Here is a 23,070-nt window from a genome sequence, read left to right as displayed (position 1 = left end):
GGGAAAATCCTTAGATGGATAGAAGGATGGCTTCAGGGCAGGAGGCAGAGGGTTGTGATAAATGGCTATTCCTCAGATTGGGTTGATGTAAGAAGTGGGGTTCCCCAAGGATCAGTATTAGGACCACTGTTGTTTTTAATTTTCATAAACGACATTGATGAAGGGATAGAGGGCGTGATGTCTAAATTTGCAGATGATGTTAAAATTGGTAGAGTAGTTAATGATCACTGTCAAGCTGAGCTTCTTCAGAGAGACCTAGATAGACTTCAAGAATGGTCAGAAAAATGGCAGCTGTGCTTTAATCCAACAAAGTGTAAGGTATTACACCTGGGAAACAGTAATCCCAAAATAACTTATTCACTTGGTGGAGTTCAACTAAACCCAGTACTGGAGGAAAGGGACTTGGGTGTTACGATACGGTCAGACATGAAATTCTCTGAGCATTGTAAACAGGTTGCAAGGAAGGCCCATGGTGTCCTATCGATGATCTATCGAACTTTTGCAAGTAGAGATAGGGACGTGATAATCCCATTATATAAGGCCTATGTTAGACCACACTTGGAATACTGTGTTCAAGTATGGAGACCGCACCTAAAGAAAGACATCGAGCTTCTTGAAAGGGTGCAAAGAAGGGTAACTCGCCTGGTGAGATCGGCAAAAGGGCGTCCTTATGAAGAAAGACTTCGAATATGTGGGTTGCAGAGTTTGGAAACTAGACACCTTAGAGGAGATTTGATTGAGGTGTTTAAGGCTCTGAGAGGCATCAGTAAACTGAATGAGGACAAAATTTTCAAGATTATAAATGATGCTAGAACTAGGGGACATAAATTCAAGTTACGCGGGGAAATGTTTAGATTGGACTGCAGGAAGTTTTATTTTAGCCAGCGAGTTATAAATTACTGGAATAAGTTGCCTTCATGGGTGGTAGAGGCCGACAGTTTGGGGAAATTCAAAGGTCATCTGGATAGTACTTTCGGGTAAGGGAAGCGCATAGGATGATAGGATTAATTTACTTTTTATTTAATTTTTAATTTCATTTTATTATTTTTATTTATTTATTAATTATTATTATTTATTTATTTAATTTTTGTTTTTATCATTGTTTTGTTCGGATTTTTTTTTTTTTTGGCTGGTGCAGCATAAGCCATAGGCTTTCTTGCACCATACGGCCGTTACTAATACTAATACTAATACTTCACCCTAGAAGCTAAACATGGTTCTCACCAGTTAAAGCCTCCAGTAATCAAAGTGATGATATTCACTACAGAATGAAAGTCAACTATCACTCGATGATGGGATATCAGCATGTTCTGATATCCCTCATCTGCAATGGTTCAGGTGATGGGTTTTCCAGGTTGAATGTCCTCAAAGAATAATGGTCCAATAAAGAAGAGGTGAATCCACACCAAACAGTTACTTTAGAAAATGTAGCAGAACTGTACATGGTACACACAATTCTGATACCGAAAAAACAATGGTTTTTCCAATGCCCAAATATAGCAGTTCAAAGTGAAGTAGGCCTTCTTTTCCAAGAGGGTGTCCCACTGCCACTGATCATCCACCTGCATCCATGCCAGGATAAATGTCTTTCTGTTCTCTGCATCCCACAGTTTAAGCTCGCACAATAATACATGAATTGTGTACAGATAACAGTAAAATGTCTTCCATACTGTGAAAACAGATATCTCTATTTGCTATGCAAAATGCCAGCACAACTTCTGTTCTGTGACTTTTGTTGTGCAAGTCCTCCTTGGTGGGTGTGACCCCTCCACACAGTTCATTAATAAGTTTCTGCCATCATCCATGCACTATACCAAAGCTCTCTGTTTCCGCAATTTTTTTTTATCATATGATGGATGACGTATTAATGGACTTTTTGAATGTTTTTCTGACACTGATATATAAAACCACTGTTCCATTCCTACTGATTGTTTATGTAAAACAGCTTCACCAGGAGTGCATGATCTCATAAAGAGTCATGTTTCTTACTGTTGTGAACTTCTATGTCCATTAAACCTACCTGCACAACAATATGCAAACTCATCAGTAACGGCACCATTCCTATTGGAGCATATATGAACTATTTTTTCTCCCCTCTCTTCTCCACGAAGGGACTCAGGCACACCAAATTTCACTTCTAACAGGTAATGACAAACATCTTAAATTTTACACCGATTATTCTTGCACTAAACACCAGTAGGTATATAATTTTATAAAATTTGAACAGAGCACAAGATCAAGAATGTCTATTTGGTTGGCTGATTTCATGCAAAACACCCATTGATTGCTATAATGAGGAATGACTCAAAAAAAGTTATTCTCAAATTTTTTTTAATTTAAATGTATGAAAACATCAATAACAAATCTTATTTACCTATTCCTACATGTGTGTTTATACTAGCATATCTGGCAGTCCCTGTTAAGTTTTTGTTTTCTCTGTATGGTATATGCTGATGTGTGCGTGAATCTCTGTACTTCTTGGCAAGCCCAAAATCAATTATATATACCAAATTTCCTTTCTTTCCTAATCCCATTAAGAAATTGTCTGGCTTAATATCTCTGTGAATGAAATTCTTGCTGTGAATATATTCTATTCGACTTATCTGAAAAAGATAAAATGTTCATTTTTTTTATCAATTAATTAAAAACTTCATTACAAATAAAGATCAATATCTATTAACTTTATCGCATTAGGATATCTGATAACAGTGAAACTTCATTATAATGGCTTTCACATTTTTTTTTTTTTTTTTTTGTAGCATTCTTTCATTATATTTAAGTCAACATACATACAACAAGTCAATATATAACATAATGTTGTAACAATTAAAATCCCTTACAAAAAAATTTTGGAGAACCACAAATCATTTCATTTTACTGAAAATTTATTCTAATAAATAAATAGTGCTCACAATTATTTTCATATACACATTATGTATTCAAGTAAGATCTGCTCTTCAGATTAGTTCTGCTCTACTTTTCTAACATACTATAAAAATGCATTTATTAAAGTAAAATAAAAAGCTCATTATTTTAAAAGTATATTTTATTTCTTAGAACAATAACAGTACAGTACAAAAGTTTAAAAATAAACCATTTCAGAAATTCAGTACAGGAAATAACTTGTTATTTTTCATTTGCATTAATACAGAAAAGTAAATACTAAAGCAAAAATATAAAGATGCATTTGCACTAAACAATGTCATAGTTTGAATTTTACACAGTTTAGGTTTTATGCCCAAATGTTTTATTAGTCTAAGAAGCAGACCACTTAGCACCTGTCATACTGTGTCACAAGGGTTGCTCTTACAAAGAAAGGCTTAAGTTTTGCAAATTACAGTGTCTGGAGACTAGACACCAGCGAGGTGATCTGACAGAGGTGTATAAAGCTTTGAATGGTTTGAGCATGCTCAATGCTGATGGGATTCTGCCTCTTGCTCAGAATAATCACCTGAGAGGGCATAAATTCAAATTGAGGAAAAACAGATGTAGGATAGATGTATGGAAATTTGCCTTTAGCCAGCAGGTAGTTGGTTGGTGGAACAGACTTCCATCCCTTGTTGTGGAAGTTGATGGCCTAAATAAATTTAAGGCTCAGCTGGACAGGTATTTCGAACGAACGGAGGGGTGAAGTGGAAGTCTCCCCCCCCGGCTGATGCTGCATAAGCTTGCTTTCTTGCATCATATGCCTCTACTAATGCTAATAAGTCACAACTGGTCATCAGCATTCATATCTCTGGGTGATTAGAGGCCACCATCAAAATGGCACCATTTGGGTGGTGGACTCAATTGAAAATAGGGAAGTGTTACTTATTCAAAGTATGAAAGGAAGGAAACTTGTGAAGGATTTCAAATTAGAAGATTTTATAATAATGATGCATAACATACAACCTTCAGCTTGCCTTAAAATTAAACTGTAGAGCATAACTCAATTGTCTATTATGCCTCACTGCAGTATCAATGTATTTTTCAATACAATTCAATACTAGTTTCAGTGCTATCTGTCTTCCCACCAACTAAGAAAAACATTAATTACTATAACACAGTTTGCTGAATGAATGAACTTCTTAAGGAAATATTGCTAAGATATATGACTGGAGACCAATCTCCACTTTCTTAATCCTTTGGAAAATATTTTTGGGATTACTGCTTCCTGTTCCAACATATCGTATTCTACCTTATCAGTCTCCCAAAACCAGTAAGTTGAAGAGATTCAACGACTGCTAACATTTGTGAAACTACCTTTCAGCAAGCAGTGTTTTAATGATGAAAGGCAGCTTGATCTGGAGTAGCGAGAAGTAGCTGTTCTTGAAGTGTTAGGCCCACCCTCTATTTTAGCTTTTACAGAATTAATAATGACATTCCATTCCCAATACAGGTCATGTGACTTAATACTTTCACTGCCATGTAGACAATGGAAATTTTTCTATTTATTTTTATTACATTTATATATTCATTTTACTCAGGTACCTGACTACCAACCTCTCTAGTCTACACGTTCAAAGTAGTCTCTCCTCATATGGCACTCTTTAACCAACACCACCAAGCAGGTTGCTTTTCAACCTTTCAAAAACTGTCTTTTGTTAGGTGTAGTAACCGGACAGGATATTCTGGCTCAGTCTCACAACTACCTTATATAGTGGAACTGTTTGATGAATCATTGACAGGACAAATTAGAAGTTACTGTAAATAACTTATAATCTTGAAAAGGTTATTTTCAAGATTTTATAACTTATAAGTTATAAAATCTTGAATTTTTGAGTATTAAAACATAGCTCTACTTGTGTGACCATCTCTTAAGCCAATCTAAGTCATCCTAAAGCAACTTAGCACTAGTCATTAACACTGCAGACCTGCACACCACCTGCAGTTTGGCATCACACCCTGCATGCCTTTGTAAATGATGTTTAAGAAAATTAGAAACAAGAAACAGTCTAAGCAGGAAACCCCAAGGGGCCTCACTTCTAACGCTAGCCCATTCTGAAGAGTAATCTTTGATTCTGATGTGATTCCTGCTGTATAGCCATCCTGTAATCTATCTAAGGGTTTTAACCATGATCTCAGTTCCAGTTAATACAGCAATCTCTTGTGTGGGACTATATCAAATGCTGTGCTCAAGTCCAATAAAGTGTCAAAGTTATTTCCTATGTCCAATTCATGAATGACTTTGTGATAGTTTATCAGGTTAATTAAACATCATTTTCCCTTTAACATGATTGTGCTACATTCCCTTCAAAATTATTTTTCCACTAGTGAAGTCAAAATAATTACCTATCTGCAATTACCCACTTCATTGTGTTTCTTTCAGTACAAAGCATATGTCCCAGGGCAGTGAGATGCTTTGAATTGGAAGGTGGGGGTGCCAAAGGAAGCTCTATGAATCATGGCCTTATTCCTTGTACCATGTGGGTGACATGTGCAGAAATGAATGTAGCTAGGCATAAAGGATTGAGCTTCTGGTGAATTGTGGTAGTGTAGAAAGAAAGAATCCCTAGGTCAGTTTTGGATAAAAAAATTTTAAAGGATTATATTTATCCCATGGATGAAATAAACAATCAAGTTAAAATACAACCTGTAATTATAATCTCCAATAAAACTTAATTTGAACAAACTAGTTCAATGTAAAGGCAAATAAAGATACGTAACGTAGATTTAACAAACTGATTAATGCATTCAAACTAACAATTAAACATTACATTCCTATATCATTACATCATAAAGGAATATATGAAGAATTTGATAATTAAAGAATATAAGATGGTATTGGTATTAGGTTTTTGGGCACAAGGGCAACTAGGGCCAAAATGTGCCTGTTCCTATGACATGTTTTTATATAAAATTTTGTTCCAGTTTGTCATCATAGAAAATCATATATTTGTATCTGCTTAAGAAAGGTAAATAGTTCATTTAAATTCGCATTGTTTCCAATAATATGGGCTCTTTCAGTCATGACAGTGAAAGGAAACTATTTTTTCGGAAATAGGAATAGTGCTTACAATCTAAGAGCATGTTTGACGGTAAGTGGTAAAGTGCAATGCGTGCATTGAGGTGGAACGTCCTGTTTGAGTAGATATATATGGGTTGGATGTGTATGCCCCTATGCGTAATCTTGCTAGCACAACCTCTTCTTGTCTGTTTTGCCTGAAGCTAGATTTCCATAGTGCTGGTTCCTCTTTGATTTCAAGCAATTTGTTGTTCGTTTGTGACCTCCAGATTTCAGACCACTGAATTTGTATAGATTTTTTTAATGCGCTTCAAATAATCTATGTATGGTACTTGGTAATGTGATGGTATTGTACTGATTGGTTGTTTGGCTGCCTGATCTGCTCTCTCATTACCTGTGATACCACCGCAAATAAAGATAGCGGGATCCACCATTAAACTAGCAAAGCAAATAAAGTATCTAGGTATTATCCTGGATGGAAACCTGTCCTTTACACCTCACCTCACCTACTTGAGAGAGAAACTAAAGAACTATGCAGCACTTGTAGCAAGAGTATCTCGCAGGGACTGGGGACTCAACAGGAAGACCCTGTCCCTGTATTATAAAACAATATTCATCCCAGCGATCACCTACGGACCACCAATCTGGTTCAGGAAGGCCGGAACCGCGGTCAACAGAAGACTGCTGGACACTATCCAAAGAAACATACTTCTAACTATAACTAGGGCATGCAAAACGGTGAGCACCCACGCTCTGCAGGTCCTGGCAGGAGCTCTTCCGTTGGACCTCGAGGTGACTAGATGTGGACTCATGTATTTACTGTCCAAGGATATACCTGCCTCCATCTATGACTTTACCTTGGACCCAACCAACAGCCGGACGGTAGAGAAACAACGAATAGTGGCTCACATGTTGAAGATTTGGCAGCACAGATGGGAGATGTCACCAAAGGGTCAAGTTACAAGAAGCTTCATACCGAAAGTCGCAAAAATGTACCCAAAAGCCCCCTCGTGGTTCTATCCTGGGCTAAATACAACCTTCCTCCTGACGGGCCACGGCCCATTTAAAGCAAAACTGAACGCACTCGAAATAATAGAAGAGTCCACATGCACCTGTGGAGAACCTGAAACCTGGCAACATATTATGCACGACTGTGAATGCTACGAAGAACACAGAAGTAGACTTATAACTGAGATTCAATACTTGCCGAAAAATCAAGAGTACCATCTACTGGATTCAGAAGATGAATACAAAGCCCTCAGCCGATTTGCACTTGACGTCTTCAATAGACGACGAACAGAAATAGCCATCCACAACGATTAGATGACCACAAATAATAAATAAAGACAAACTGATAAAACATCAACACAGAGGAAAGGATCGCAAAATACTAAGGACAAACGGCGTAATATGCAGCAGAATAAATGAAACAGCATCGACCTAGGAACCAATGGGAGTGGCTCCAGCCAGAATGTCGTCGCTCCCAGGATGAAACCACACACCTAGAAAAGGACCAAACCCCACCAACGAGTCATCATCAGACTGCACTTGCTGGAGGGCACTGCAAATTGCCGCTATGGCGAACTGGGCAGGGCTCCCTTGCCCAGCCCACTTTCACTCCCTATCCCTGGTGGGGTGAGGGGAAGGACTTCCTGCCCCCTCCCCACCCCACCACCCCCTCATTTCCCTCTGGTGGGGCAAGGGCATGCCCCACTGATATACCTGGGGTCGCCTTCCCTATTGACCCCATACTTCTGTCTTTTCCCCCCAGCCTTCCGTCTCTCCCCCCTACTCTATCTATATCGCCAGCGAAAAGCGAATGCCCCACACAACGTAAAAATTTTAAATGCCAAACTCGACACACTTGCAACCTCTTTCGGCCTAATTAAATTCAAGCGTTTATCCCCCCCCCCCTTTTTTTTTTTTTATATATAGGTCCTAGCCACTGAAATCTCAGGAAATTAGGTGGCAGGACCTGCCAGAGTACTTATCTAAAAATACTGGTGTGCCTGGTCTGCCTCCACGGGGCTAAGTGTGGGCAACGTTGGGCCTCAGTAGGGGTCCAGCGGCTAAATGGCCAGATGAACAACAGAACACAACACTACACATGTACAATATCCATACACTTTTAAATCTCTGGCCTTCCCAGTGAACTGGTACACCCACAATGAAAGCAACGCGGAGATGGGAGAAACCCCTGGTGCCGTTAGACACTAAATACACTTTACACTTTTTACCTGTGATACCAGAGTGCCCTGGGATCCAGCAAAATAACACTGCATGATTCTTACTTCGTAGGTGGTTTAAGCAGGAAAAAATTTGTTTCATGATGGGATGCGATATTGAAAGTTTATTGTCTAATGCAGACAGTGCACTCAGGGAATCTGTGTATATTATACTGCTAGTATTGTGGGAAGTGTTCATATTTTCTAGGACTAATTTTATTGCGTATAATTCTGCAGTGTAACTGCTACACTCAACTGGTAGTGATATAGAAAGTGTAAAAGAGGAAAAGACAGCTGCAGCACCAACAGAAGAGTCTGTTTTCGAACCATCTGTATATATTATACAGCTTTGAGCATTGTTGAGGGCATGGCCTTTATGTAGCTGTTTAATACTTTCATCTCGCAGGGATTTCTTTCCCCATTGTTGAAAATAGGTATCACAGTGAGGGAGAGTTACAGACCAGGGTGGATCAGGTACATCATTCTCTTGAAGCATATTGTCAAAGTTTATGCCCCAATTATCAATGTATCAATTCTTTTAATCAAATACCAGTGGATCTATTTTCTGTAACTTTGCTGTTGTAGAACGTGATCCAATCAGGGTTGAGAAGCAGTAGTCGAACAAGATAGGCTGGAAGGCTTTGAATTTTGGCTGCATAATTAAGGAGCAGCATTTTCCTTCTAAGGTGAAGTGGAGGTTCATACGCCTCTACATACAGACTCAGGACAGGGAATGTTCTAAAGGCTCCTAGCAAAGTATGAAGGGCACTATGTTGGATGGTGTTCAGTCTGGTTAGTGCACTTTTCCTAGCAGAGTCATAGACAACAGCTCCATAATCTAATCGAGACCTGATAAGAGCACGATACAGATGTAGGAGAGAGTATCTATCGGCACCCCATTTCATGGCAGAAATGGACCGAAGAATATTTAGTTTCTTTAAACAAACAGTTTGGAGATATGTTATGTGAGAAACAAAGTTAAGTTTGGTGTCCAACATTAAACCTAGGAAAAGAAGATTACTAGTGAGTGGTATCAGGTGGTTCTTTAGCCGAAGTTCCAGTTCCGGATGCAGCTTGCGTTTTTTGCAGAAGTGAATTGCAACTGTTTTTTTGTTCTGACATATGATATCCATTCTACTGTGTCCATATTTCTAGCTTATTTATGGAGACTTGCAGCTGTCTTTCAATAGTATGAATATTTTTTGAACTGCAAGATAGAGTGAGATCATCAGCATACATGTATAATTCGACAGTATTGGGAACGTTGTGGGTTATAGTGTTCAGCCTAAGTGAAAAAAGAGTAGCGCTAAGTATTGACCCTTGTGGGACACCTTCTTGGGTATAGATACAAGAAGGTAATGTTTGATAATGAACCCGAAAAGTTCTGTTTTGGAGAAAGTTTTGAATAAATTTCGGTAAATGTCCCTGCAATCCTAGGGAATAAAGTTCTTGCAATATGCCATACCTCCAGGTTGTGTCAAAAGCCTTTTCAATATCCAAACTTACCATTACAAGGCGTTCATTTTTCACATAAGCATTATGGATGTTAGTCTCTGCTTTCACCATGAGATCCAAAGTGGTTCTCTGTTTTGTCGGAATCTAAATTGATTGTTGTTTAGCAGCTTTTGAGTTTCAAGAACCCAGGTAAGCCGTCTGTGTATCATCTTTTCTAGAGTTTTACCTAGACAACTGGTGAGGGAGACTGGTCAGTAATTTTGTGCAAGTGATTGATTCTTTCTTGGTTTGGGAAAGGCTAGAATAAAGGAGTGATGCCAGGTAGAGGGGATATGTACCTTCAAGAAAGATCCAATTAAAGAATGTTATTAGCAAATTCAAAGCTATATTGTTTAGATGTTTCAGCATTACATAATAGATTCCATCAGCTCCAGCAGCAATATTTGGTGATCTGTTTAATGCTGTTTGGAGTTCAAAAAGACGAAAAGGATGATTGTAGGCTAGAGACTGGGTAGTTTGGAAATTTATCTTATATTTTTCTGCTATGGCTTTAATTTGTAGAAAAGAAGTATCATAAGCTGTAGTGGCAGAAGTTTCAGAGAAAGTCTCTGCAAGCGCATTAGCTATTTCTTGTGGTGAAGATATTTCTTGTCCGTTCTTGGTTAAAATTGGAGCAGAAACCGGTAAAAATTTGCCATTTAGTTGTCGAATTTTTTTCAAAATAATTTTACTGCTAGTGTCTTTTGTGATAGAAGAGGCAAACTGTATCCATGATTCTTTTTTGGCTTGTCTTCTAATTTGTCCTGCTTTTGCCTTAAGCCTTTTAAACTGAATTAGGTTGTCAGTGGTTGGAAACTTATGGAACAGATTCCAGGCTTTAATTTTTTCTTTTTTCGCTATACAAGCGTCATTCCACCAGTGTTTAAGGTTTCTGTTTGAAAGCAGAAGACATTGGTATTGCTTTGGAAGCTGCTGCTAGTATTTGTTTGGTAATGTGCTCGGTGACATCATCAATGGACCTAGTTGTATCAATTGGCTATCAAAGGAGATGGACACAGAAAACTTTTCCCAATCTGCTTTAGAAAATTTCCATAACACCCGATGATCAGGGCAAGGTGTCTGCATTGTTTCAATTCTGCATATTATTGGGAAATGATCACTGTTGTGCAGATCATTTAAAACCGTCCAATCTATAATAGGAAATAACTCAGGGGAACAAATAGATAAGTCAATTGCTGACATAGATCTCGTGGAGAGATGAGTGTAGGTGTTATGACCAGTGTTTAGCAAAGTTAAGTTCAGTTGGTCTATGAGCTTTTCTAGCAAGTGCCCTCAATTATCCATGTGAGCAGATCCCCATAGCGGATGATGTGCATTTAAGTCACCAAGAAGACAAAAAGGCGATGGTATTTGTTTTATATGATCTTCTAATTCTTTCAAAGTTTATTGAAAATAAACTTTGAAAGTACCTTCCACCTAAATATTGTTAGGTGGAAGGTACAATGAAATGAGAGTTATTGTTTTTCCCATTGCTACACGAACTGCAACGGCTTCTAAGTGGGTCTGAAGAGGAATGTTTTTTGCTGGAAATTTACAATTCACTAGGATTGCAACTCCACCATGTGCATGGCTTGAAGAAGTTCTATCTTTTCTATAGGCTGTAAAATGTTTAATTGAATAAGTTACCTGTGGATTTAAGTAAGTCTCTTGCAAGCAAATGGCTACAGGATTATATTGTGAGATCAGATCGTATGTATCATCGGTATTACTGCATAAACCTCTGCAATTCCATTGTACAATGTACTTCATTATTTGGTTTTAGAGAGGAAAGATGATTCTGTCTGTTACTTGTAAGAGGGAGCAGTTTGCTTTTGACAATCATGTTTTATCTTATCCTTTCTTGAAAAATAAGGGCGTCCATATTCCATATTCCTTCTACATCTTTGGTACCAGTAGATGAACATCCAGTCTCCATGTCATCTTCTGCATGAAGATCAAGGACTGTTTCTTCTTTTGCATTTACAGCTTCGCTGTCCATGCTGCTTGAATTTGGTTGTTGCAATTCAGTGGCGTGTTGCCTTTGTGGTTTCCTTTGTACTTTATCGATTGACATAATTTTAGATGAAACTAAGAGTGGGGTACTGTTTATTTGTCAAAAGTTAGCATTAGCATTAGTAGAGGCATATGATGCAAGAAAGCAAGCTTATTCAGCATCAGCCAAAAAAAACAAAAAAAAAACACACCACTCCCATTTCACCTCTCCGTTCGCTCGAAATACCTGTCCAGTTGAGCCTTAAATTTGTTTAGGCTATCAACTTCAACAACAAGTGATGGAAGTCGGTTCCACCAACCAACCAACCACATGCTGGCCAAAGGCAAATTTCCGCACATCTATATGACATCCGTCCTTCCTCAATTTGAATTTATGCCCTCTGAGCTGATTATTCTGAGCAAGATGAAGAATCCCATTGGCATTGAGCATGCTCAAACCATTCAAAGCCTTATACACCTCTATCAGATCACCTCGCCGGTGCCTAGTCTCCAGACTCTGTAATTTGCAAAACTTAAGCCTTTCTTCGTAAGAGCAACCCTTTGTTCCATTCACTAATCTTGTTGCCCTTCTCTGTACTCGTTCCAGCAGCTCTACATCCTTCTTGAAATGAGGCCTCCAGACCTGTATACAGTACTCAAGATGTGGCCTAACCATTGCCTTATACAAGGGAATAATCACCTCCTTATCCCTGCTAGAAAAATTCCTGTATATCATTGACAAGACACCATGAGCTACTCTTGCAGCTCGTCTGCACTGCTCAGAGAACTTCATATCTGCCTGCACAATTACCCCCAGGTCCTTTTCATTCTCCACCACTGTCAGTGTAGTACCGCAGAGTTGATACGTTGTTCTGGGGTTACTGTTTCCCATATGTAGTACTTTACATTTGTCAATGTTAAACTTCATTTGCCACCTCTCAGCCCATCTGTTCAACCTTTCCAGATCCTGTTGCAGCAGCATAGCGTCAGTGGTGTCCTTAACAACCCTGCCAACCTTTGTATCATCTGCAAACTTGGACATTAAACTTGATATCCCATCATCAATATGATTCATAAACACCGCAGTTCGTGCTCATTCTGCAATGGATATGTTACTTCTGTAACATATCCATTGCACTTTTGTTTGGGTAGCAACAGCTTGACAGTTTTAGGTAGCAGTAGCACAGCTGCGTTTTGGCTTAGTTACCTTGACTTGTCTTCTTGCTTCTTGATATGATACTTTGTTTTCGATTTTAAACTTCTGTATCTTTTTTTCCATTTTCCACAGATCACATGATTTTGAATAAGCTGGGTGATCATTCTTACAATTTGGGCACTCTGGAGATTTTGCAGTACAATCTGTTTGAGAATGATTTTTCGAACCACAATTAGGTCATGTAATTTCACCTCTGCATGTTGTTTGAGAATGACCGAATTTTTGGCATTTGAAACACCTTAAGGGATTTGGAATGTATGCCCGGACTCGGCAGTGGAGATAGCCGGCTTTCACTGAGTTTGGTAAATTTGGTGTACTGAATGTCAATATGATATTTCGTGTTGGAACTAGTTTATCGTCCTTCCGGATCATGATTCACCTTGCTTGTGTTACTTTTTGTTCTTGTAATTCCGTAACTATCTCCTCTTCGGTGACGTTTAGTAAATCTCACTCACTTATTACTCCTTTAGTGTATTATGCGGCGTGACTTTGATTGGGATTCCGCTTATAGTTGACAGTTTCAATAACAGTTCAGAGTGTCTTGCTTGCATGGTTTCAATTAATAGATCTCCTGACTGGAGTCGTTTTACCATTTTTGGTGTTCCTGCTGAATTTTCAAGACATCTTTGAATGACAAAGGGAGACAATTTGCTTACTGGTTGATTCGATAATGAATGCATTATCAGAAAAGCTGGTGGTTCTGGTTTGCTAGAATCTGTTACCATTCTTTTGGAGAGACTAGGATCATGTTCCCTTCTACGGGTGTCAATATGTTGAGAGCCTGTTGGCTCAAGTGGTGGATGTTCGTCGCAATCCATTGTTGCTCCTTTTAGCCCCATGGAGAGGAGCTTCCTTCTCCCAGGTTACCGACCCCGCTACGTGGAGGCAGGAGTGGTGCAAACCAGTGACCAAGCGATCAGAAGAATAGAAGAGCAGTACGATGCTAGAGATAGCAGTAATGTTGCTAGCAGTTGAAGCAGTGACGTTGCTCAGCGAGGAAAGCAGTAACGTTGCAAGCAGTCAACAGTGATGTTGCGAGCGGTGGAGGGTTTACGAAAACATTAGTACTCACCCTAGGAAAAGCACTAGAAAAACGCACTAGAAAGATGGCTTGGGAACAATTGCTAATATAAGATGGAAGGGGAAGTTACACTCTGATACATACAAGTATTATTACTGAGCTCTGCTCCTTATGCTTTCTTATTCTAATTTTTATACTCCATGAGTGGGGATGATTTGAAGATGACTGGATATTATTACTATCCTATTTCTTCCCTTCACTTTGCCTAATTTAGCCTTGGTTTATTATATATCCTATCTAAACCACCAGAATAGAAACAGACATTCCTGCCCTCATATAGACTAATAGTCCAGAGTGGGGAAAAAAATGAGTTGGAGGAAAGTGAACAGTATACGAATGAAGAATATAGAGTTAGTTCTCATTTTATCCAGGAGTGCATTTCCCGTGTGTGCTAGTAACGGCTGTGGACATTGTAGATATACATACCAGTAAGAAGTTGCATGTATCCAAAAATATAATAATCTTATCTTATACTTAATAATATTACATTTAATAATATATTTTAATACTAATCTTATCCTGTAGTATAATTTTATAATAACCTTACACTAATAGGTAACTGGCTGATATATGTGAAATGGAATCTCATCCGCATGCCACCCCATTTCACTATTTCAGTATAATAATATATACTGATATAGTCCATATATGCAGACTATAAAATGAATTACAAAAACCACATATACAAAAAAACTCATAACGTATATACAGGGTGTCTCAAAAATATTGGTACAAACGTTTAGAGGAGGTAGGTAACATCTAAAGGAATGTGAATCGCATAGGAACCCATAACCGGAAATGTCACAGGAAAGTAGTAGCAGAGGCACAAGAAGCAGAAATGACACAAGACAGTAATTAGTGGCAAACATTTATTTGACATAATATTAACAATGGAGTACGAGATGGATACATTTCATGATGTTACAACACATGCTCGAAGGTTCCACCATGAGATGCGATGCACACATGACACCGACGCAGCGTGGATTGGCGGACACGGTCGAACACACCTGGAGTTTCTTTGACAGTAGCAGCAGCGCAGACGAGTCTTGCCACGAGATCCATTTCCGTCTCCACAGGCGATTCATACACAATAGATTTGAGTGCCCCCCACAGAAAGAAATCAAGGCTTGATAAATCAGGTGAGCATGAAGGCCAGGCAACAGGTCCAACGCGGCCAATCCATTGACGCCCAAAACGCCTGTTCAAATGGTCACGAACACACCTTCCATAATGGGCAGGCGCCCCGTCATGTTGAAACCAAATGTTGCGTCTCACATTTGCTGGAACATCATCAAGTAACCCTGGTAGAACTTGTTCAAGAAAGATCCAATATTTAGCGGAGTTCATGAGGAATGGTAACACGTACGGGCCGACTAAGTCACCGACCATACCTGCCCACACATTTATTGCGAAGCGATGTTCTGCCGCATGGGGGCACACACCGTGTGGGTTGTCGTGAGCCCACACATTAGCATTGTGCTGATTGAGTAAGCCTTCCCGAGTGAAATAAGCCTCATCCGTGACCATAATATAGGCTGGAAAATTAAAGTCTTGAACCCTTTCTTGGAGAAACCACTGTGCAAAAGCCACACGGGCAGGATGATCTTGGGGGGAGCAGTAACTGAACCCTTTGGAGATGAAAGGGGTGGAAGGAATCATCGTGCCAGACAAGCTGTACACTGCAACGATACACTCCTAAGGCAGAGGCAATGGCAAGTGTGCTGGTAGTAGGATTATTCTGGACGGCATTCAACACAATTTCTTTCATGGCGGGAGTTCGCTTCAAACGTGGTCTGCCCCCACTACTCCTGTTACCTCTAAATGACCCATAATCGCACAAATTTTGATGCACACGCGCAAACAAACGGTGATCCGGTACATGTCTGTCTGGGAAGCGTTCTCCATAAATTCGTTGAGCGGCTCGTCCATTTCCCTCTGCTAATCCATACACTAGGTGCATGTCTGCCAGCTCACAGTTCGTATATCGATGCATGCTCTTCATGCGGCGACTACTGCTTGAATGCGTAAACCAGAAATTTTCCCTCTCGCGAACTGATGAACAGCGCCATACTGACTTACGGTGACATTTCCGGTTATGGTTTCCTAGGCGATTCACATTCCTTTAGATGTTACCTTCCTCCCCTAAACGTTTATACCAATATTTTTGAGACACCCTGTATATAGGAATACATGACAGGCATAAGTTGGCTGTTATGCTGTAGATAGATTATACCAGTTCTTTTCCAATGGATAGCATTATAAGTTTGTATTAGAATTATACCATTATTTAATTACTCACATTATGACATCTTAATGTATTCAAAAATTAGTCTTTAATTTATTAATCACATAATACCATCTTAATGCATTCAATATTTGACTTTAATATATTAATCACATTATGTCTTAACCCATTCAAAAACTGCCTTTAAGTTACCATTTATAAATGAGAATAGCAAACATTTAGATTCAATTTAAATTAATATTATCCACCAGATTATTTCTGGGTAACAGTTTTCCAGGTGGTACCCTTGCAACTAATTATATTCAGCAGTAAACTCGAAATCACTCTAGGAGTGTGGTTTCGGAGGTATCTGGTAAATACTATATTTTATCGAATTATCTGATGCATAACCCATGGAGTTTGGGTTCCAATCCCAGTTTGCTGTAAATATCAATTATATTTTAAAAGTAAAAAAATTAACATTTGGCCTCAAAATATTATCATAAAATTTATATTTTTGGCAACATTAAATATGAAATTAATCAAAATTAGTAAAACTGTTATTGGGACAACAAAAATGGGTATGCATGAACCATTCATTTTGTTTGTCTATCTATCCATTCAAAGCTTCTGATGAGTAGCAGAAAGATGGCCATGTGGATTTTTCTTTTTTTTTCTTTTCTTTTCCATTTTTTTATGTTATTTCTAGTTGGTTTAGATCAGTACCATGCTAGTGTCTAGATTAATATATATTCAGCATTAAGTCTTTTTTAAATCTAGGCAATACATTGCCACTAACAACATTTTTAGCACAATTAGGATAAAAATGACTAAAACGCAACTTTGTTGTACCTGCATCTGCTCCATGAAATTAGATTCATGGTAAATTATATAGGATCCAATACAAAGGAATTAAGTGAAATCATGTGCATATAATGTATACTTGTTAAGTGTAGCAATAATGCCACAGGTCAATAACACATTTCTAACAATCCATAATAAACAGGATTATTTTGTAGTATAATAAAAAAACATATAATAAAGTATGTATATATGTGTATATACAGGGTGTTTCAAAAGTGATGGTCAATAATTTAAAGGTGAGCTGTACAGACTACAATATGCAAAAAAAGCCTAGTAAACATGGATCCTTAAGTGAATCATTTTTGAGATATTGCGCATTTCCAGTTGGGATCCACCACACCACTGACAAGGTGAACTGTATAGAGTTCGGATCCACCACTGGCTTGTTTGTTTAGGTTAAGTTATACTCATTCTCTCCCTTTCCACCCTCTCAATGCACTGAGACGTAGCAGACATACTAGTACTTGTCAAAGGATAGTCAACATGGAAAGAGGTTACAGCAACGAAGAGTATGCAGACATGCACTTCGTGTATGGTAAAGCCAATGGCAGTGCACTCGAGACTGCAAGTTTGTACCAAGAAGCATTTCCCTGCCGAAGACAGCCCAACAGGTGCACATTCATCAGGGTACATCAACGCCTTAAAGAACATGGAGTACAAGCAGGCAGGCCCAGAAGCATAACACCTGATGTTGAGGAAAGGGTGGTAGAAAGAATAGAACCAAAATCCAGGAATTTCGAAAAGGAGGGTTGCTCTGTAAGAGCGTGTACTGAGTCATAGCAGTGTGTGGCAAATTTTACATCGCCAATTATTGTACACCTACCATATCCAGCATGTACAAGGTCTCAGCAATACATACTACCCTTCCAGAGTGAACTTCTGCCAGTGTATGCAACAGTGTCTCCTGAATCCCCAATTTTTAAACAACATTTTGTTCACTGACAAAGCTGGGTTTACTTGTAATGGTATTTTTAATTTTCATAACTGTCACGTTTTGTCTGATGAAAATCGTAATGCAATTCACGAGTCACATCAGCAACATCATCTTGTTGAATTCATGGGCAGGAGTACTAGGAGACTGTCTAATTGGACCAAAATTTCTGCCAAACAGACTAATAGGAGAGCTGTACCTTCAGTTCCTGCAGAATGTTCTTCCAAACCTCCTTGATGATGATAATGTTCCACTTCAGCAATGCTAGAACATGTGGTTAATGCATGATGGTGCACTGGCATATTTTGCTCAACTTGTGACTTGGTATCTAACTAGACGGTATGGTCAACAGTGGATAGGTAGAGGTAGGCCTGTAATGTGGCCTCCCAGATCACCAGACTTAAATCCTATGGATTTTTGTAGCTGGGGTCATGTAAAAAGCTTGGTGTACACTTCTGACATTAACACAATTGAGGAATTGCAGCATCAGGTTGAAGGAGCCTTTCAGCAAATCAGAAATACCCAGGAATGCCTGATTCGCAACTCAATGCAGAGAAGACTACAAAGCTGCGTACAGATGCAAGGACAACATTTTGAACACCTTTTGTAACATCTGTAAAATCCTGTGGTGTTGGAACCAAAAATTAAAAATGTATTATCTTATGTTTAATAAAAAGGATTCACAGCATTTTGCTAAACTAGTGCTCCCATAGTCAGTGGCGGATCTTAACAGAAAATGTGCATTATCTCGGAAACGGTTCATTTGTGGCCCGATATTCACTGGGACTTTTTTGCTTATTTTAGTTTGTACTTTTCACCTTTAAATTATTGACCATCATTTTTGAAACACCCTGTATACGTACATATATATATATAAAATTGAAACAAATGTTGAAACAATATTTCAAGAAATGGAGCAAAGGCATAAAAGTAAATTTAAACTTAGGAGAACTGATCAATGTTGTTGATTAAGTGTTACATCAGACTGCGATATTAAAGAATACAGAATATGGAAAAAATAATAATAGTAATATAGATATATATAAAAATGTGAATTAGAAATTAAAGTGGAAAACAAGCCAGTTAATACTGAAAGAAAAGGTGTGTGCCCTAAGCTATAACAAACGAGAGGCCTCAAAAAAAAAAAAAAAAAAAAAATCACATTAATAAAATAACAAATATTACTATTAACAATTATTACAGCTAATTATCATATAAGGATACACTGAATGTTACATTATCAAGAGAACCATTCAATACATCCAAATAATAATCAGCAAAATATCATATGATTGCAACCTGCCAGTAATAGTAGAACCAAATAATATGCCAATAGGCCTGCGTTAGAAAGATGTAATAAAAAAAGTAATAATTTATCAAGATTTAGGAGCATACTGGCAGAATAACAGATAGCAGATTGAACAAATATACACACAAATTATATACATGAGAGGGGGGGATGGAAAACTAACAGAGGGTAAGAATAAGCTGAGGCTAAAAAAAGACAAAAGAAATAGGATAGAAATAGTACTCCAATCCTCCTCAAATATTCTAATAATTCATGGGGCATAAAAATTTAGACTATGATATCATACAGACAAAGTGAAGGCCAAAGCATAGAGCAATGGTACTCAGACGTACCAGGAGCATAACTGCTAACCCATGAGATGGAGGAGGTTCTTGGTATTTCAGTAAGGCATAGAGCAATCACTGCATATGCAATGAATCAATTAAAACAAACTTGATAAAATATAGAAAACTTTTAAGTAAAAAGAAAACTGAGACATAACATTAAATGTTGGAAAGCAAAAAGACATTATAAATTTTTTTTATATATTATTTAGTAAATCAATTAAGCTCCATAATAAAATGAAATTATAAGAAAACAAGGGGAAAATATATCCAAAATATGATAGAAGTTTCCTAGCACTTTTTATAAAAACGAAAGCAAAGCCTTGCCTAATAATATAATTAGAACTCTTATATATAAATAATAAGAAAAGCTTTGCCTACCTAAAATATAAAAGAATACTGCTAGAAATAATGGAATGCCAAAATAAGAATACCAAATATTATAAAATATGGCCATATTTTATAATAGGCAGTAAAAATAAAGCCAAACAAAGAAAAATAAAATATGCTGATCATGCAAGAATAGGCATTAAACTAAATGAAACCAATTGAAAGTTAACATATTTTATATATCTATATACAGGTAACCCTTTTGTAACACGGTAATTTGTTTCCTACAAATTCTCATGTAATGCGAAACCGTGTTATACGGGACTAAGAACCAGTACAAAATGGGGGGTTACGTTCCAAAAGCTAGCAAAAATACACTTTTTTATATATAACTATCGGAAACTTAATTTTTATAGTAGTAATAACTTAATATATTAACTTTATTTTTATAATAGTAGTAACTTAAATAGTAATAACTGAACAAACGTCTTACATTACAAACTGTGATACTTATATGTCAGATAATGTACGTTCATTTAATTTTCTTCCTCTTCATTGCTGCTAAGCACAATCTCTTCTGCAGCATCTAGATTTTGTGTACCTTCTGCTCTCTTTAAAATCCACAATCTTCATGCTTCAAAGTCAATTTTTTTATGGTCTCAAACAAGTACAACCCAGGGATCTCCCAAATAAATACGGTGGGCACCAGCTTAGATAGCAAGCAGAAATTTAACTTTATTATTTAACTTTATTTATTAATGATACGTGAAAATCTGAAGAATATTTTCCAGATAGCAAAATAAAAATAAATTTATGCTTACATACATAGCTTAATTAATATATAATATGTACATACTAATTGATATTTCTATTCACTGATGTTTTTTTTTTTGTTGTAAAATTTAAAACAGTAAAAATGATAAGCAATTAATACAAAGAACACAGCATGCACAAGTTGCAACAAACACGATAAAAACAAGTGAGATACAGAGTAATGAGTTTCTGAAATTTATTTATGTTTTTTATAAGATTGAATATTTCATGGAAGAGGAAACACATTTCACCATAATAACGTGAAAACCCACAGAATTCCAGCTATCAGTACTACAGCAAATGCAAGAAGATAGAGTTTACTACCCGTTTATAATGATTTTACTAACAGAAAAGACCAATAAACTGAAAAGTGCAAATTGTTTTTATTGTTTTATGGTAGTGACCTGAAGAGATGTGCTTTAGAAAAATATCACTAAGGCAATAACTAGTGAAAAAAAAAATTAATAAAACAAAAATAATAATAATAAAAAAAAGCTAAATTTTGAAAATGAAAAAGATTTGAAAACAGAAAAAAGGATAAGAACTAATGTTTCTGGAATAGAATAAGCAATATCTAAAGTAGTAATACTCTGCAAGAGAAAATCTATAAGCAAGCTGAGTTAAGAGGTAATAAATTACCTCTTAAAACTGTAAATAAAAGTATCAAAATTAATATCCAAAATTTTAGAAAATACTAAAAATAAGTGGTGCCCTTTCAAAAAATTAAATAAATAAAAATAATAAAAATTATAAATTTATTACTGCCCACAGAAGAAATATAGGTACAACCTTTCAAGCAGCAAAAGCTCTATATAATATGCTCTGTGGACAGTGTCTACTTTTTATATACAGTAATACCCCGACTTATGCGAACTCAGAGTTACGCGGTTCTTGATTTTTTTGTTTGGCAACACTGCCGCCCACTATCTTCAAGGTCGTTTTTCATATGCTATCCATATATGGTGCGATGGTGGAGAGTGAGAGTGAAAGATGAAGAAAATTCAACTTTGCTGCCGCATGAGCTGCACACATATACAATAATTTGCATTTTAACTGTCATATTTACATGTGTTCGTTCGAATTCGTGCTCAACTTTTGTCGGAAAGTTTTTTTTATTCGTTTTCACGAATAAAAAAAACTTTCCAGGCTTTAAGGTTTCCAAAGACCGATTGACAATGATGGTCGGCGGGAATGCAGCTGGTGACTGCAAATTAAAACCTCTCTTAATTTATCACTCCGAAAACCCAAGAGTTTTAAAAAATATATCTAAAATTAGCTTACCAGTGATTTGGAAGTCAAATCATAAAGCTTCGGTGACAGCTTCCATTTTTGAGGACTGGTTGGTCACCACTTCATACCCGAAGTCGAACGTTATTGCAAGTCTAAACAGATTCTATTTAAATTGATCCTCCTTATTACCAATGCACCCGGTCACCCTTCTGCCACCCTAATTAATTTCGACCGACATGTGAAAGTTGTGTTTTTGCATCCAAACACAACCAGCTTGCTTCAACCGATGGACCAGGGAGTCATCAAAACATTCGAGGCCTACTACACGAGAAGTTCGTTTGCACGTCTGAATGAAGCTATGACACAAAATAGTGAGATATCTGTTAAAGACTTTTGGAAACAATTCAATGTTTTAGATGTCATAAGAATCATTGAAGAATCTTGGGATAAAATTCACAAAAAAACATTGAATGGTGTCTGGAAGAAACTTTGTCCATTTTTTTTTTTTTTCAAAAACGAGACGAAAACAATGCCAGAAACTGATCACGTCGCTCATATGATAGAAGTTGTTAATCTTGCCAGGCAATTAGATTTGGAAGTCAATGGTGATGATGTGAACGAGCTGTTGGATTCACATAGTGAGGAGCTGACAATGAATGAGCTCATAGAGATGCATGAGCAAAACATCACTGAATTATCCGACACTTCAGACCCAGTTCCACAAGAAAAGCACATGACAATTGCAAGCTTGACAGAAGGTCTCAGCTCAATTGAAAAGGGCTTAAAATTTTTAGAAAACATAGACTCCAACGAAGAACGCGTATAGCTACAAAGCAAGGAATAAAAAATTATTAGCTTGCTACGAAGAAATTCTGCGTGAAAAAAAGAAGGCGCTGTGTCGTCAGATGAATTTGTTAGATTTTATGAAGCCATCGAAGTCGAAATAACTTTTTTACTCATTTATTTTTTTTAATACATAATTTGTATTAATATGCATAAATAACTGCAATTTTATTAAATATTTTTCTTTTAAACTAGTGTTTTAGTTAGTCCTTGATCTCAATTAAACAAAATTTATATGTATTTATATG

The 23,070-nt window shown here is 37.2% G+C and overlaps 1 protein-coding gene across 5 annotated transcripts in view; it reads right to left on the bottom strand.

Annotated features, from left to right (window-relative positions):
* LOC150083012 (casein kinase I-like) overlaps positions 1-23,070 on the bottom strand; it is a 415,276-nt gene that overhangs the window by 284,819 nt on the left and 107,387 nt on the right. For all 5 annotated transcript variants that reach the window (XM_090376979.1, XM_090376980.1, XM_090376977.1 and 2 more), the window contains one exon: positions 2,375-2,603. In XM_090376979.1, coding sequence (XP_090233105.1) covers positions 2,375-2,603 — 229 coding nt within the window. The remainder of the gene's footprint in view (positions 1-2,374; positions 2,604-23,070) is intronic.

The sequence above is a fragment of the Mastigoproctus giganteus genome, chromosome 7 (genome assembly GCF_048544385.1).
Source record: "Mastigoproctus giganteus isolate SK-2022 chromosome 7, ASM4854438v1, whole genome shotgun sequence".
In the NCBI taxonomy this organism is placed as follows: Eukaryota; Metazoa; Arthropoda; class Arachnida; order Uropygi; family Thelyphonidae; genus Mastigoproctus; species Mastigoproctus giganteus.
Note: the sequence above shows the minus strand (reverse complement) of the source record. Positions and strands in the feature narration are given on the sequence as shown.